General features: G+C 40.6%; 1 protein-coding gene across 12 annotated transcripts in view; it reads right to left on the reverse strand.

Moving 5' to 3' along the window:
• The window catches only part of lrp1bb (low density lipoprotein receptor-related protein 1Bb), a 451,054-nt gene that overhangs the window by 241,763 nt on the left and 190,714 nt on the right, over positions 1-18,577 (reverse strand). For all 12 annotated transcript variants that reach the window (XM_079563322.1, XM_079563321.1, XM_079563329.1 and 9 more), the window contains 4 exons: positions 17,422-17,541; positions 13,327-13,455; positions 9,598-9,852; positions 5,927-6,089 (listed from right to left, as the gene is read on the reverse strand). In XM_079563322.1, the coding sequence (XP_079419448.1) occupies positions 5,927-6,089; positions 9,598-9,852; positions 13,327-13,455; positions 17,422-17,541 (667 nt within the window). The remainder of the gene's footprint in view (positions 1-5,926; positions 6,090-9,597; positions 9,853-13,326; positions 13,456-17,421; positions 17,542-18,577) is intronic.

Raw genomic sequence — 18,577 nt, forward strand, 5'->3', positions numbered from 1 at the left:
CCCATACACAGCTTTGAGAAGTGGCAAAGTGAAGCAGGGGAGGACCTCCCCCAAAATAAAACGCCCTCATTTAGATTTTACTTCTATCATCCGCGGCGCTATAAATAAATAAAGATCTTCTTCTTCTTCTATAAAAAATTGGGTGAAGACAATGCAACAAGATATGGCTTCGTTTACAACAAACTCTGTGATGGCAAATATCAATTTAATTTTACAACAGCAAAAAGTCAGGTACCCCGGCTTTAGATATGCACTACCTGAATCGTTTTCAAACCTTGAAAGTTGGAGTTAAGTAGTTGAGAAAAATAGCTGCTGCTGCCGTCCAAAAACGTTTCTAGTGCTCACAGACCCTCATGTGTTTCAGTCGAAGCTCAGACTGAGACGGTGTTGAGAAGGGAACTTGGCGGACCGCCAAAGAAAGCACTGCGCTCATTTAGACTCTTCCGCAGTCACATCGGTGTACGTGCTATTTTTACACATACGACACACGTTTTGATTTTCCGTCATAAATGCTGCGTTTGCAATGTAGATCTATGGTGGCAAAATAACTAAATTGATTACCACGGGGATACAAACAAAAGCCCTAGAATATAGTACCACATTATATACTACCAAAGCCTTCAGAGAGACGGTTATCTCCTCCTAAAGCTAATTTACTCACTTTTCAATCTACTCTAAGACATCTTTATTTTGAACTGCATCCTACTGTTTCGCTCGCGTCTGGAATAATTAACATGCAAGTCCTGTCTCTCCCTCTCTCTCACTCTCCCCTGTCCTGCTGCGGCCGTGCGAGGACAGAGCTCCCGCTGCCTTCAATGATAACAAGCAGCAGTGAGCCGACTTAATCTGCACCAGTCAAGTCAGGGGAGAGATGTGATGACCTCTGAACCCTGGAGGAAGGGGGAGGGAAAAAAATGGCGGCATCAGCAAAGCCAGCCAAGCAGCAGTCTCCCCAAACAGGTGCACCTCCATGTAGCATACCAATGATAGCTTCCCGGGATTAGGATGGTGCTGACGCGGCGCATGTGAGTTCTGTAACTATAGAGTAAGGATTGGATAGAGATTTGAGAAATGAGCACCCATGATAGTATCTGTTACATGTCTGCTGAAATAACTAATGGGGCAAAGACTGAAGATTGAGCTTGAGACAGAAAGAGGAAAAAATACCAACTGTGCTTTGAGTGTATTTTAGATATGAAACGTAAAAAGAGATAAGAAACGCTTAATTAGTCCCTTAGAGGAGAAACATCAGAAACTGTGGGTGGCCAAACAAAAAGATGAACTTTGAAAATGAGAATACTAAAGACAGACGCTATAAAACTTTCTTAAATCAGTTACTATATGCAACTTAGAGCTAATGGTGGACAGCCAAACTATACACCAGAGAATTAGTCACTACTCAAATAACAGTATGTCGAAAAACTATTCCGAGGCAAAAACTGAACTTTTATGTGAAGGCCAAAATCTGTAAACAGGAGGAGAAGTAGCACTGGGACTTACTTATTAGACTTTTTTTATGGATGTGGATGAATCCTGTGTCTTGCAGCAGTAGAGAATGGTGTCAAGTTATTGACAGTGTGAGATACTGCTTAATGTCAATGCTAATGATACAGAGTTCAGCCAAAACACTATTTTGTCTGCGAGAACAACTGTCAAGATGCCAACTTACACTCTGCATAACTCACACACCTCACGCTCGCTCACAATAAATTATATTGTACCAGTGTCTGAAAGAGTTTTTTTGGTGAATAATTTCTGAATAACAACAAGTTCCTTTTCAAATGATTGAATAGAAGTTGAATTTATTCAGATGGTGACATACCTGTAACTTTGTAAGGTCATGGATGGCATGAATAAAAATTGCAAAAATGCTTCCCATTTGCTGCTATGGTTTTGGGGAGATTGTTGCCACAGCCTGAACCAGAACAATACACATTCTTTGATTATGTGAATTGGTCGCCATTGCCACGAGGCACAACGGAGGTACTGAAAGATTTCTGTGATTTCTGCCATTTCCACTCATGTTCCTACAAATGTGTCTTTCATCTCTTTTATATACAGTATTTCCATATTAGCATTATACATTTCTTTTGGGTTTCGCTTCACTGTCTGCAACCCAAACCACAGTCAGTTGTCCACCTGAATAAGACTCAAATTGAATGTCCAGAGCGTATTTTATAAACAGTGAGGCCCCACGCTGCGCCGCAATCCACCGCTTCAACCATTCCTTTTATTTTCACTCCACTGCTCCGGGCTGACAGACGTCTCCAAGACCGTTGCTTCAGAAACACATGTACCAGCATTTCACCAATTAGAGCCAAGAAACTTCCCTATAGCCAATCTGCAGACTCCCCCAGCAGCTCCCAAGTGTCCCACAACTGTATCTATGAAATCATTCACTATGCACTCTAAGTGGGGGCTGGATTGTACAGTGGAGGAAAGTTGCAGTGCTTCGACAACAGGAAAAGAAAATCTAATGGGAGCGCAAAAACGGTCCCAATTTGTGCCAACAATCATCACAAATCGATTGCTTTTGAAAAATTGCCCAAAACAAGATGGTAAGAAATTGAAGTTATGGCAGACTAAAGGAGAGATTCTCCATTTGGCTGTGAGAGTCACATTGATAGCTTCGATCTGGCATCCAAGTTTATGTTTAGGCAATGTTTAGTCCAAGCTTGGTACCACTTAGCCCTGGTAAAAGGCAAACTGCAAATGGTTTCATCCAATAAATGTAGTAAACACAAGTATGCAAAAAAGAAATCCCTAAAAGAAAGAAAAATATGTTCTTCTCTCCTCTACTCGACTTCAGGTCACCTACATTTGTGTTAATTGACTCTGTGCATAACTTCAAATCATAACAACAGCGCCAAAGAAGTGACTTCCTTTTTTGATCCAGCACACCAAAATAAAAGCACACAGCTCGTCTCATTGATTAGTTCAGAAGGTACTTGCAACATTACAAGAATATAGTTAAATACACACCTTTTAAGTGTTTTGTCTGTTAATAGTTAGGCAGAAAGAAAGTTGAACTAATGAACTGCTGAACTAATGAATGAGATGGTGCTTTTATTTTGGCGTGCTGCATCGAAACAGAAAGTCATTTCTTGGGCGGCGTTGTTATATGATTTGAAGTCATGCACAGAGTCAATTCCGCTTCCAATTTTTTTATTTTGATAAACCACCATATTTGTATAGTAAGTATTAGGATGATCATCAAATTGGATATTGGTATGTTTAGGTTCTTAGTTTAAAGATGCATTGTGGAACTTTCCATGTAAAAAAAACTTATGCATGCAAAGAGAGGGTTCCATCAGGAGTGAAAACCTACCAGAAACCCTTCAAAAACAATTGATCCTGGAGTGTCCAAGAGACCACAAAGATGGAAATTAAAGGTGCCATGCTAACCACCCATTGAGCCAGTCACCACAAGGTCAAATAATATCATCTTTATTATGATCATTTTTTTCCGCTTAAAATGTGGCTTTAGGTCTTGGTTTTTGGTGTATTCTTAATTTTCTCCCGGTTTAATCTTACTTTTGCACCAAAAACATTTATCCTGAATAAAATGAATATGTACACTGTACTGATTATGTCATATTATGTCAGAGTTATTGCATTATTGCAAGTATTACACAACCGTACGCGGTACGCCAACCACAACAAAATATTTTCCGTATTATTACAAACAAAGTTGATAATTTCCTATAATTGGACTCCATGGGAAGGAAGTAGCAATCAAACTCAAAGCATAAAGGAGCAATTCCAGAACAATAAATGCGTCTTAAAGGCATGTGTTTCAGACAATATGAGGTTTTCCACTGGGAGGTTAATCACGACACATCAGCCACTTACAGTAATTGTTGCTCATATTTCGGAGAGATCACTTAAAATAACAAGGGAGTTGTGGATTTTCATTTTGTATTTGGCAACAGTTGTTTGTGAAGCAACTATCCCAATGGCAGCTGGATCTAATAAGTAGTAAATGTCTTTTTTAGATATCTATTTGGACTCTGATGATTATAGCAGCTTTTCTAAAGACCATCTATTTCACGCAATATGACAAGGCTTTTGAAGTAGAGCCAAAGGGTTTTTGGAAGTGTATCTGTCATACAGTATGCCGTGGGTTGGAGCCTTGTCCATTGGGGGGGTTGGGGGGATATGCAAAGTTCACTCAGTATCATTAAGTTATCAACTTCATTCTTCAAGGTCATTTAATTCCCATCAGTTTTTTTGTTTTTTTTTAATCCTGCAATTATGTTCTTAACAAAAGAGTAGAAAACTGTCACAGCGCACTCTCTTTTCCCTTGATTTGTTACAGCACTGAGCCAGCTGTAACAACACTAATTCTGTAGAGATGTGACTCAGGGAAAGGACTTGTGTTACTTGTGAAGCAGTGGGTTTGTTTTCGTATTACTGTTTACCTATAGGAAAATACAATATGATTTGCAGTTTTGGTGCATGATTCCGAACTCACCTCTAAAGACTTTCTCTTCATGTGTGCTAAACACATAGCACGTATGTCTACAATTAATGCTTGGATCTATATGTATCCTACAGTGTTTCACATAATACTTCTAAAAAGTGGCTGGTAAGACTGATGGAGTCATAATGTCATATTGCCTCAAAATAGTTAGACATATCAGTATATGTACTGTATGTTCTCTTTCACCAGGAAAGTCCCATTGAGATTCAATCTCTTTTCAGGGGATTCCTGGACTGAATTTACATGTTTGTGGTGGTATGGAAACTGGAGCACCCTGAGAGGTCTTGCAAAACACACACAAGGGCCCTTTCTGGCGCAGGAATTAAACCTGCAACCTTTTTAGCTGTGTGCCTTCCACTACTGGCTGTTGTCATGTGCAGTATAACTAACCTTTTGATCACTAAACGAACCATAATGACCATAAACTGACTTCCCAAATGTTCTCCAGGTGAACTCAGGCTCCTCAGCCTACTTTGTTCACTCACTTCCTTCAGTGATTCAGTACTGACTGTGCACATTCTCACTACCGCACCACTGCTAACAGGAACATGACAAGTCTTCTCCATAATAAGATACATAAGACGGAGACTGACAGTGTGCGCACATTTCCACTCTGCAGTTGCCTAGATTTTTATGATCCCCCCAAAAAATCCTTTAATGCAGTCCAGCTGTGATTTTTAGAAGGACGGGAAGTAAAATCAGAATACAAATGAATGTCTAGACAGTCAAAGCTGTCGGTAGCGCACCACATACTCACCAAATTACTGCTCTCAAAATGAAAAGGGGCCAAAAGCAAAGGACAGCCAATTTAAATGCTTTTATTGAAGCATGAAAACTTTTGGATAAGTCAATTATATGATCTATGACTGGCTTTTTTTCTGTTCATCTATTTCTATCCTGCTAAGCTTCTTTTATCCTATTCTAGAACAGCACCTATTTGCTCTACTTGATCCTCTACCGCTACTTCTAAAAAGTCATTATCAACAGAAGTAGCATTAGACCGATAAGACAGAAGACAACCTAAACTGCCTACAACCTAAATCTAGCCTTATGGTTTGTATGGGCTTTGCTAATGAAGCCTCTAGAGGTGACACTTAAAAAAAACTCCTGCACGACTGGGAATTTATATAAACAGGAAATTAGTCAGTAAATGTCTCTATTTGACAGGATGTATACATAAATAAATTAAAAATACTGTATATTTTGTTAGACCCTTTCCAGACCCTTATCAAATCAAGCCTATTAGTCAAATACTTGAGCTAGTTTTGTTGTGAAAAGTTTGAGAACTGCTGCTCTAAAACTCCGACCCGTGGAAATGCTTTTTGTTATGCATTTGCAAATATAGCGTTTTCTCAGTATATTTCCCTATCTAAGCCGAGGATGCAGAATGATTAATGAGCGGGGCTTTCGGAGATGATATAATGTAGGTTGCCGGATACTCACCCCATGAGAGGGTCCACTGCGATTCCCCGCGGATTGAGCAGGTCCAGCTGTACTATAGTCACACAAGTCTCTCCTCTTCGGTCACACACAAATATTTTATCATTCACACGGTCTGCGAAGTAAAAGTTCCCCGTCAACCAGTCGATGGCCATTTGTTCCACATCTGCAAAGAGAAAAAGAAATTGATACTACGAATAGCACTGAAACATGCTAGCAATTCTCCCTCCACAACTTTATGACTAAAATCCAGTGGTTTTGAACAGAGATAAGGTCAGGTAGTTGTTGTGAATGAGAATTGGCTCTATGTTAAAGCCTGTGTGCGCTTGATTTAGCCTGGCTGCTCATCTTGGCACAGAGCTCATGGTCTGGTTGCTTTTGGCTCTTGGTCGCGACGTCTTTTGTGGACATTTAATAGAAACCCTATGTGCGCTTTATTCAGTGCTGTACCAATTATAGTCTTCAATCTGCTAATGCACTCCCCACACAATGTCGAGCAAGATAAAGGCCACAATATCGAGGCATATGTTGTAAAACCTGAGTGATGAAGAAGTCTTTGAAATGCTGCTTCTCCCACAACTTTTTATGTAATGCTTTGTATATAACTAATATAGCATTACATTTTTACATTGATGAGAGTTATGGATTATCCTAGGAACGCGTCTTTGCCTTCTGCTTTATTATGTGTGTTTTAAACCTTTCTGGATATAAATGCTTGCCAGATCTGCTCTTCCACTTTCTATGCTGGGGAACCTGTAGGTTGCAATGAAAGTGGTAGGCTATGTAAGCTTGGTTTTCAATAAACTCTCTATTTTAACCATTTTATTGTTGCTGTAAGCACAGGTGAGGAGCCCGGAGAGCACCAGAGGGTGGGGAAAAGAAGGAAGAAAACACTGTGTGAAGTAACAAAGAGTTAGCAGCCTGCAGGTTTGAAGGACAGCCACGGAGCAGAGGTGAGTGGCTGAAACCGCAGAGGCCGACCTGCCATTAACTGTGAGCACAATAAAGAGACCAGGAAAGCTTCAAGGAAAAAATAAATATGTGGAGGAGAGAGTGTAAGATAAATTGCTTAGCCTTGCAGCTGAAAGGATTCAAGGAAATATGATCAGTATCATAAAGAGGTTAAATAAATTGCTATTGTAAATCCACAATACGGTTGTGTGCTTGAGCAAAACAGTTGTATAAACTAGAGCAGAGGTCACAGAATGGCAGACCTCAGTCCGGATCCGGATCCACGCGCCAAGCCTTGTGGACCCGAACCTTGCGTCCGAAATTTGGGCCCGACCGTAAATCCCAGCAGTCGAGCAGCCGCGTGGTCTTTCTGTCTCTCTGCAGCAGAGCAGTGACTACGGCCCAGATAAACTGAGAGCGAAAGAGCTGCCCTTCAGCTCCTTCGCACTTATTTTTTTTAAACGGCAGAAAAATGCCTCAAATTCATCTCGCTAATAGTCCTGCTGTTTCCCAAACGTTTTCTTAAAAAAAATAGCAATGAACAGGTTTGAACCTGGAATAAACCAGAACTAAACCAGGTCTAAGCAGGACTCAGTGTCAAGTAATGAGCAAAGGGGAGACACAGCACTGCACTGGCAACATTGTGTAAATGATGTATACAGGCATTCTTCTATTTTGAAGCCAAAATGTATTTTTACGGTAAAATAAACAAATAATTGCGTTATTTTCAAAGCACATTATTGGATTTAATAAAGGTTAAATAACCATGAATTAACCCTGCATGTTCCTGAGCTTGAAAAAATATTTTTCAATTTTAATTCAAGAGCCCTGAACTGGAGAGTTTGCAGGTGCTGTGACAGAATATCAACAGCATGATAACAGAAGTGACAAGCCATTCTACATAGTTATTACAATGTTCAGGGTATTAGAAAAAATAACAATGTAAGTGTGTGTATTGCCTGGTATATAAGAGTGAATGTGTTTGTTTAAAGGCCTTTTGCACTCGCTGCTAAGTGTGAGTGTGTGATGAGTGAATAAATAAATCATATCCCAAGAGCATTGAGTAAAGCAATTACAGAAGCCTTATAAAAGACATAATCACTATTTTCAAAACACAATGAACTGTAAAGGGTACATATAACACATAACTGAGGCATAGAGACAGTATGTTGAGTACCTCAAGACTGATACAGTGCTTTACGGTTTAAAATGAAATATTTTCTTGTAAATAAAAGACAATGGGCCCGATCTTGTGTTTTTAAAAGCAGACTGTAGTGTAACTTTTTGCGCTGAGTAGGAGTGCACTGTGAGCTCTTGCAGCTCCAGACCTGGCACATTAGGTGGGTTGTTATGGAGAACAACCTTTTCCCTCCAACCAGACAATTTCCTTGAGTGAAAAAGGGCATGGAGTTGTGGGGGCATGAGGGCGAACAAGTCCCTTTGTTTGGGTCATATTAACGCAATAACGGCTGACTGGAGACCTGTACCAAAGCGGGACCGGCGGTATATTCTCTTTCTCTTGTCACACTGGACATGGGCAGTGTTTAACTCACAGTGGGATAAAGAACGTTTTAAGTTTGACCTGATAGAGCTTATAACGGCCTTATAACAGCGCAATATAAACAAGTAAAATAATGTGATTCTGCTACAGGAGAGCGGCGCTCAGTGCTGCTTGTCATGAGTAAAAACAGCAACACTTTCACTTTCAGCATGCTAGCAAATCAACGGTGCCGTGATGAACACATTTTGAGCGCAGAAATGCTAAGAATGGGTGATGGATTACGAGCTTTTATGTTTAGAGGACAGGTTGTGTACCCTCCGTATGTGTAAAACATGGGGGGATAGGAGGGTTACAACTCCCCAATATTCAAATCTAACTAATGTAACTAATTAGACCCCCTTGGTTACACCCATGGTACCCTCTATGGCACAACAAAATTCATAAGGGAATACAGATCAGAGCATTTCGGATGAAGAAATTACCGACTCCAGGTATGTTTTTGATGTTATACCATGAATAAAAACTCAAAAAAGTGGATCTTTAAGGTTAAAAGTAAACTAAAGCCTAAATCAATGGACGCATGCATAACCATTCCTCACACTACTTTAGACGTATTTGCGCTAAAGGGATTGATCACTTATTCAAATTGAAACAGGCCCTTGCATACGAGAATAGGATTGGCCATAACTTTAAATCACACATCAAAGTGCCCTTCACATAATCTCTTTTCCAACATATTAAACCTTGAGGATGTTTGCCAAAGCTCTCAGTAACTTGCCGCTTGCTACGTGGAAACCTTAGGGATGGTGTTGAATTCACAGATTCCATATGAAACTATTAACAGGAACACTATGAACACTAGAATTCAAATTGTCAAACAAAAAATATACAGATCATATTTCTTTGGATGTCACAATGGGTTCTAGGAAACATTCCTTCCCCTTTTAATCAATTTTAAACAAACAGGAGACTCCCAGTGCAGGTGAATGTGCGTACTGTGTTTACTATAAGATTGTGACCTTTTGTTACATGTAAATATTATGACGTCTCAAGTGTGACCTTAGCCCTTGTCTGTTCATTAACCCGCACTGTCCCAATGAAATGAATGATTAAAGGTTATTTGAGATCTGACAATTCCAAAGCTACAGTGTAAGAAAGAACTTACATTTTAACACAAACCCTCCACATGTAACAAAACAGCAGCGAACAGCAGGGTACATACGTTGTAGGCTCCGTTGTGTCCTGATTTCTCGCTCCCTGGTGAAGCCCCTGAGATTCCTGGTCTCTGCACAGCGCAGAATCCCAGAGCTCTCTGTGGACAAGACCCAGCAGACTGTCTCCTGGCTCTGCTGAACGTCCAACCACACCGTCCCGTTAGCAGACAGCGAGCGGAGGGGCTGCAGGCCTGTCCCGTTCAGGCTGGTCAGGACGATCCGACTGGGGCCACCGAGGAGGAGCACCGGTCTGTCTCCCTGATCTGAGCAGAAAAAACAGGAGAAGTGAGTGGGTTAATAATAGGTTTGGTGAGTTTTGTACTAGTCTTCAAAAATGGTGAACAAAGACTAACAGTTCGTGTGATCAGATACATAACATGACAAATTCAGACAGGTAGCTCATCTCCAGTCACAAAATATTGCACAACTCTCCTTGTACAAAGGCTGGGAGAGAGGGTTGCATCAGGTAGGACAAATCAATATGCAAATCATTGAACACTGCTGCAATATGACTTTCTGCAGAAAGCCCCAAAGGGAAAAAGCCACAAGGCATAAATGTATGAGCTCCAGGGGATATGGTCCATTGTAAGTCATATTTGACAATTATTTTGCATATTCAACACATCTAATTTAGTTTTGTGCAGGCATAGGCATTGTGGATTATTCACGCAAACTTGACCAGTGGCAGAATTATAATCAACACCGAAGCAAAGTAGCTGTAAATGTTTTTCTTTTCCCTTCCAGACAACCCACTTATTCTTCCAAATCTTCAGCACAAGTTTTAGGCAAAGGGCTGCACTTCTAATAAATGCAATAAATCAGGACGGTGCCAGCACTTTTCTCTCTTCATCTAAATGATTAAAGTTTTAGCGTCGGGAGCGTATTTTCTGAACATTTGGGAAATACAACTCCATCAAAAATTAGCGGTGGCCTAAGTGCTTTATTTCATTACTTACTAGCCATGTTTCCTGGAAATTTCCAGCATGAAATGATACGGGGTGTGTCTGATATATCATGTCACTTCACATTTAGGTGCTAGGCTATTAGTTTTGTAGCTCAAATTAGTTTTCATGGGTAAGTCTGGGGCAAACTCTTGGCTGTTGGACTGTTCCATTAGAACCTTTGAAATTAGTACACAAAGGCCAATTTTCCTCATATTTTGGCAGAGAGAAGAAACAAGGAGAACACAAATTACTCCACATACAACAAATTAAGTAAAAACATAACCTTGGCCATTTTTAAGCTTTGTAAGTTTGCTCCAAATGATTAAATTTAAGAACTTGACTACTTGCCATCCTAAGAGAGCCCTCGACAAACAATTCAGCAGCGATAACAATTACCTTTTTGGCCTCACAACATTTGATGTGATTTCTCCTTATTCCTCCACATTGGTTGATAGATTCACTTCCCTGATTTGTGTTGACACTTTAACCATGGGGTTGCTGCTAAAGTCAAATTTATGCAAACAGCAACAAATAGAATAAATACATATTTTCCTTTGCATTTAGTTTGAACAAATTACACCAAGACGCAGCTCTGAACCAAGAAAACCCAGCCCCAGACTCGTGTTTTTCATGCGACTCCACTCGTCATCCTTTGGCCTTTGGAGAAATTTAAATTCATTGCTCCTACAACTAACGCTAACCCCGTGTACATGCCAAATTAATATTGATGCGCGCGTGCTCTGGGTTCAGTTAAGTTTATGGGTAATCATATCCAGTTTATTCCTAGTAGGGCTGCAGTCAAATTGATTAAAAGCCCAGTTGTAGTGGTTGTCCCAGTAGCCTTGGTGTGTAGCGCCCCAAGCCATTTTCAACCCATATACGGCAAACATACCAAAAAGTCCACCTCCACTTTGTAGAAACAGGTATGTGCTATTGTGAAAGGTTAAGCTTGTTTAGTGGTAATTTGGGGACCACCGGAAGACAATGACCGCTTTTCCTAAAAAAAGGCTGTTTTTGCGCAATGGCACAGACTTTTTCTATTTTTTTTTCCAAGAATGCGACATTAGCATAAATCAAGGGTGACACTGGCTATTGTCCGCGAAACAAAATGCTCCTACTTAAAATCCTGCGCTCATTAATTTTATCATTATACCGACCTGGCCATGTCTACGGCTCCCCAGTAGTGATAGATGTGGTCACTGCAAAAACGCATTAATCTTGCCGTATAGAATCTGGAAGAATGTGTGATGCACTCAGTTCAGGTATATAAAGAAAAGCTGTTTTTTTTTTTTTTCTCAGTGCACTTATGATTCTCTTCAAAGCAGTCAGCCACGGCTTGTACAGCTAACGAATATTATGTAATTGAGTTACTTACACAGCAAAAAAAAGCATGGTTGGCATTGTCGTATGTATGTGATATCAGGTCAATCCTTAAAGGTGCATTATGCAACTTTCTATGCGAAAAGCAGAAGTTGATATTTGTGGGTAGGTGACCTAGTAGTGACCCAGCGGCTGTATGAGTGGTCAGCCTGGGCACCCTTACTTCCGATCAAGGTGGTCTCTACAACGCTCCAGGATCAATTGCTTTGTAGGTTTTGTGAAGAGACGGCCCGTCAGCGGTGAAAACCTTCCAAACAATTGAAACTGGAGCGTTGTAGAGACCGCTGTGATGGAAAGTAAGCGTGCCATGCTGACCACTCACACAGTCGCTGGGACACTACAAGGTCAAATAAACACAAATATCAACTTTTGTTTCCACACAAAGTTGCATAATGCAGCTTTAATGTCCATCCGCGCATTGGAAAGGATAATGAGTTTTGTAGGTTATTCTATTTACAATATAGTATAATATTTTCAGCAAGTGATGTGGCTGCACAATCAGGGTTCATAATTTTTTGGGAAATTTAATATACAAATATAACTGAATCACAAATATGTGAATCAAAAGTAAATCGAGAACCTCTGCGCACCTTTTTATTCAGGCCGAGTTTAGGCCTGTAGCAGCGACACGTCCGCGGCCTCTGAAGGTACGGGGCTCTCTGGGCAGCTAATGTGAGGTAAAATGGCGACAGTAATGCGTAGCGTTTATGGGGGAAATAATCGGAGCTGGCTTCATAAAGAACATAAGAGCAGAGGATGCCCAGTGGAGCAGTGAAAGTTTACAGGATGGTGGCAGACGTTAGCCGAGCATAACAGCAGATTTGCAGATGGACAAGAGGTGTAAAGCCAGGACCTTGTGAACATGGTACATATCCTCTTTCCACGTCCTCGCCTGTAAGTGTTGGCTACATTAGATCATATGGATATTGATTGTGTTAGTCCATTCAAGTGCACTTGGACTCAAGTGCTTGAGGCCTTATGGCTAGCTTGTTCCTCTTGGCATTAAAGTTACAGCGGGACTGTAGCAGGTAGAGCGCTCGAGGCACCAGACACAACACTACATATACAGTATGTTCCCACGTGCATATATGAGCTTGTCCACTCATCACTATAAGGAACGTAAAGTATTTGAACAAAAATAAGATTGCCTTTAGTCAAATAGCCTCCCTGAATGAAAATATTCTGGTGCTACAAGGCTGATAGCCGAGAAATCTACTCAACATAAAGTGTGTGAATGCATAAGTACCTGCGCTACCCCGCCGTTTAGATTAATCTTACCCTATAGTCTGTGCAAATGATCCGCTGCGGTCAGAGTGGACTCGAGTAAAGCTGTTTATTATTAGAAGTGGAAGGTACATATACATACATGTTATGCAGATGAAGTTGTTTACCGATGCGGGGTTTTACGCTCACCTTGCTTGGCTTTGCATGATCTCCCGTCAGGCTGCAGCGCGTATCCTTCTGTGCAGCTGCAGCGGTACGACCCGTAGGTGTTGGAACAGGTCTGGCTACACGCGCCGTACATCGCACATTCATCATGATCTTATGGAAGAGAGGCGAGGAAAAAAAAAAAAGAGGAAAGAAAGTCATTTGTAACGAATTAGGTGTGTTCAAACATGACCCAAATACATAAAGTATACTTAATGCGGCCTCACTCCGCCACCTCAGGCATAATTACTTTTATAAGGAATGAGAGCGTCACAGCGGAGCGCCTTCTCTCATGTGCGGATCAAACTCACCAAGGTACTTTGCTAAAGCTAGTCAAAGGCGTATTTATGCAGTTTTATGTTGTTAGAGAGAAAAGATGTGGGTGAAAATAAGACTAGGCAAATCAAAAGGCTTCTTCCTCAGCTGTCATAACTCAGACTCAAAGCATATGTGTCGAGCAAATGTTCCCTCGCTCCCGAGGCGGAGTACAGCAATATTTAGTCAATGGGCCGTCTAATTCTGCACTGATATAGCGTCTTTTAGTGGCCTACATTACGCTCATTGGGTTTGCAATGGATTAAAATGTTATCACAACTCTGTCAATGCGATCAGAGATTTAGTACTCGCTACACTAAAAGAGTCATGAATGTGTGTGTTTTTTGTCCCCTGTGTGTTTAGACACGAATGACCAAAACTTTATGCAACAACACAGGATAACCCTGGACACAGCTGCTCTTTGAATTTTGGTGAAAGCCTTGAGACCAACAGTATGATAAGACCGAATCTGTTTTGCAAATCACTAACACAGCTTTGATGTTTTGAGTTGAGATATTTTGAGTTGAGCTGAGTATTGGTACGGATAATGAATATCAATACTGTCGTTTTTCTCAGACACATAACTCGGATCAGAACTGAAATTGTTCAACCTGCAATAGATTTACTTACTCATTAATCACAAATTCAGTCGTTTGTCACATGTTTCAGACTATTTTGAAGTGCCTCGAAGTACTGAGACATTGCCACCAAAAGGGTCAAGCAGTTTTACCAGATAAGCAATGAATAAATATCAATACAGTAGGAAACTGCGTGTGATGAAAAGTGTAACAAGAACTGAAATGACAGTAGAAAGCAGATTTGGAGAAGGTTCTTGGGGCACTGCAGTTTTCCACTGTTCCTGACAGGTCAGCCCAAAGCCATTCGGACTTTACAGTGTTTCTATAGTAACTGTAACCTAAATTGAATACATGTGGAGATTGAATTTATGTGAGTGACAAAATGGAACAAGGAAAACACAGTATAATAAATAGACTATGTATACAAACAAGAAAATAGAGTTCTGCTCTGAAAAAAAGTGCATGTATGCAAATGTAAAATATAGGCTAGGTAGCAATCATCTTAAAGGTACTATATCATGCTATTTTTGCCATTCCAAAGTTAAGTATAGGCATTTATATGATGTATTGTACCTCTACCACTATGGAGCACTCATTTTTGTGATAAATATAAGTGTTTTCTGGAGGTATTTTTCGAACCCGGAAGACACAACGCTTCGATTCAGTTAACTCCGCCCCCTCTCTCCGCACATACAACTTTACCGTAATATAAATAAACAGCAATAAGTGAAATTGCTTCAAGATGCAGTTATACGGAGTTGACATCTGCAACACAGCTTCATAAATGGCTAACACACAAGCTAATATGCTAACACACAAGCTAACACGCGTTTGGACTGACTCACCGCTCTGGTCCATCGCTGTTTACAATGTGGGACTCGCGTTGGTTATAAAAGTTAATCCACTTTGGTTCTGGCGAAGGTTCACCAAACATCCATCAGAGATAGTCACAGAAAAACAATATTTTGGTGATAGTCGCTGAATCCCGGAGAAAAAAACAGCTGAGTGGCCTCTTCCTGAAAAAGGTTGAATAAACTCCTCGTCCTCGTAGCCAAACGCGCTTCTTTTTCTCCGTGACATTATCGTTAGTTAAGAATAAATAACAGGTGTGTCCAGAGTAGGTAACGAGCTCCATCTTCACAGCTGCAGCGCAAACATGACTGATCTGTTCAGACGCTGTGTGTGTTTGTTTTGGCCACAGCTGACCTGGAAGCACTTCGGGCACATCCTTTTTTTTTTTTTTTTTTTATTATTATTATTTTTTTTTCTCTTTGTTTCTCTCTTACGACAGAAATAATGAAAAAGCTGTTTTACAAATTAAAATCCGTCCGTAAGCATAGAATTAAGACATTGCATTACAGACGTCGAGCACTTCCGTTCCGCTGTTACGACACAACTGAACACTCAGTCGTTCACCAGGAGAGGGCGGCGCAGCTGCTCAGAGAGCAGGATTCAGGAGGATTACTGAGAGCTGCGTGAATGAAGCCACAAACCACTCTGGGGGTGTTTTTGATAAGGAAATAGCATAACAACATGGCTAAAAGCTCTAAAAAGTCGATTTTGCATGATATAGGACCTTTAAAGGGACATTTTGACATAGGGCCTCATTTCCAAGTTATCCAGAGTGTTGTTGATTTCTGGATCATAATCATATTAATCTTTTTTTTTTTTTTAATTCATGCAGTCCTTATATTTGAAGAGTTTAGTGGTGTTAGGCTAATCCTAGGCTAGTGCATGTCTATGGTAACTAGTAGCTGACCCAAGCACAATGCACCTGAGGCAAATCACTTATACCACAAGACTACCGATATAAATGTCTGTGTTGACTGAATAACTTTGTAAATACAATCATTTTGCATTTAAAAGAACTTATATTTGACCAGCATCAGTTTTTAATGCAGGCTACTAGTTACCATAGACATGCGCTAGCCTAGCACTAGCCTAACACTAGCCTAGCACTAGCCTAGCACCACGAAACTCTTCAAATATAAGGAATCAACAGCACTCTGGATAACTAGGATATGAGGCCTTATGTCAAAAATCCTGAAATATCCCTTTAAAGCAATGATGATGGTTGTAGTATATGTTATGGCCTAAAAGTACTTATTTCACTGCTTTCTGTACACATAAGCATTGTTACAGAAATTCTATGTTGATTTACACTTCAACATCTGGAATATTTGGAATATTTCTGTGTTCAGGGGCAGATTTATAGAAACATTTTCAGACAAGGATAAATTATCCGAACCACATGCGCAGCACTTTTCAAGAAACACCGGTCTATGGCATTGTGTGTGTGAGTGCATATATGCTTCTGTGTGCAGTGTCATTTACATGGAGGCCGGGTGGCGGACAGATGGCTCTAACGCACTGAGCTTCCTGCGTATCCATATGAAGGAAGTGCGGCCCAGAGCGCACAGTGAAGCTTGTTCAGGGAGAAAAGTGGAAGGAAGTGGGAGGAGGAGGAGTTAATCTCTTTCACAGCCAATGAACTGCACTTTTCTATTATACTGTATTTCAGGGGTCAACAGCTTTCTATATCCCTGCAATGTTTAAATAAATAACAGTGCTGGCAAAATGGCTATTGGTATCATGTTAGTTTTGTGTTTGATCACATAAATAGAGAAAATTAGGCTTGATTGTCTTAAATATTGATGCTCTGTGCATTTTCTTTATGAGAATTTCTTATACACTGCCTGCTCATAAAGTAGTTTTGCCGGATCAGCGTTAACTTTGATTACACAATGCATTTGCTGTGGCATTGTTCCCATAAGCGTCTGCAATGGCACAAGATTTATTTCTGTCCAGTGCTACCAAGATCTTGTATTAATGATGGGAGAGTCCGACCACTTTGCAAAGCCTTCTGCAGCACACATCAAAGATTCACAATGGGGGTTAAGGCCTGTTTCATGTTCCTAATAAATCCTGGCATTGTCATCTTGGAATGAAAGATGGGTTAGAGTTATAGGGTTTTGTTTCGGCCAGGCAGTGTATCATCAGTCTTGGAATACTAGTTTGTGTGGCATCATAACATTGGTACGTAAACACCCATTTATTATGCAGTTCAGCTCAAACTGAATTTATTATCCCGCAAAGTGTTGAAGTAATGGATTTACATATGACATAAGCTCCCTATTATCTTATAAAAATCCTCATACGCTCTGTTTACACCCATGAGTAAACCCACCTCTGCAGCTCGTGCCGTCATCGCCGACCTCAAAGCCATCGGCGCAGAAGCAGAATGTGCCGTTCCTGGTCATGATGCAGCCGTATCTGCAGCGGAGCTCGTGGCAGGCTGACAGCAGCTCTGCAGGGGACAACACAGAGCAAATTTATGAGCAGAGCACTGACAGAGGCCATGAAAGGCGAGGTGCACTGGGAAATGACTTCTTGATTTTGGGGTGGGGGGGGGATTGCATTTGGGGTGCACTGTTCTTTGTGGATGCGGTCTATTCACTGGCTTTCTTATCTTTACGCACAACGAGGAGAATTTCAGCTGACGGGTTTGGGCTTTCTAAGGAGAGGGAAATTAACAAGAAGTGCTGGGAATAATAACTGAAAAGATGCAAACAAAGAGAGTTGAACTTCCATTAAAAAAATGTTGTTCACAAAGTGGAATGTGTGCCTTTTCAAAAACACGAGCAACGTTACCCAGACATAAAATAAATATTTTAAGGTGTCCGCTCAAAGTTTGTTTGCTTGCACCCTACATGATATGGGTGCAAAGTGTTTAGTGTTAGTGTTTGTGCGAAGATAAGGCCAACTTAACTTTCAAAGTGTCCCACCTCATAGTAAAACCTTATGCTTAGAATTTATTTGCAAATAGACAAAGCATTATATGGCATGTGAAACAAACTTCCGATGATGCTCTATGATTTCTGACACATGTATTGCAGAATCAGCATGACATTTGACTTTTGAACCTTACGAAATTTAAGTAAGGACTTATTGTTCTAAATTATATGCTTATTGGCATAGTTGTTTATAGTATACCCTGCAGTTTGAGAATATTGGAAAGATGTAAAAACATTTTCTGGCTTGACATTTGTCCATATTTACAGTAGGGCTGCACGGTATTAAAGTAGCTTGCGATATGAGATATGGCGGTGCAATATTGCGATATGGTCCTGTAAAATACGTTTTTCAGGTGGCAGAACTAAATTAAGGTTAAGGTATACTTTATTGATCCCCGTAGGGAAATTCATTCTCTGCATTTGACCCATACTCAATGCCACAGGGGCGACCCGTAGGAGCAGTGAGCTGCCAGCATAGGCCAGCGCTCAGGGACCCACCTCCATGATGTAGAGCCAGGCAAATGGTCAGAAACACCTGGCTGGGGGATT

Source organism: Gobius niger (assembly GCF_951799975.1).
Source record: "Gobius niger genome assembly, chromosome: 9".
NCBI classification, from domain to species: domain Eukaryota; kingdom Metazoa; phylum Chordata; class Actinopteri; order Gobiiformes; family Gobiidae; genus Gobius; species Gobius niger.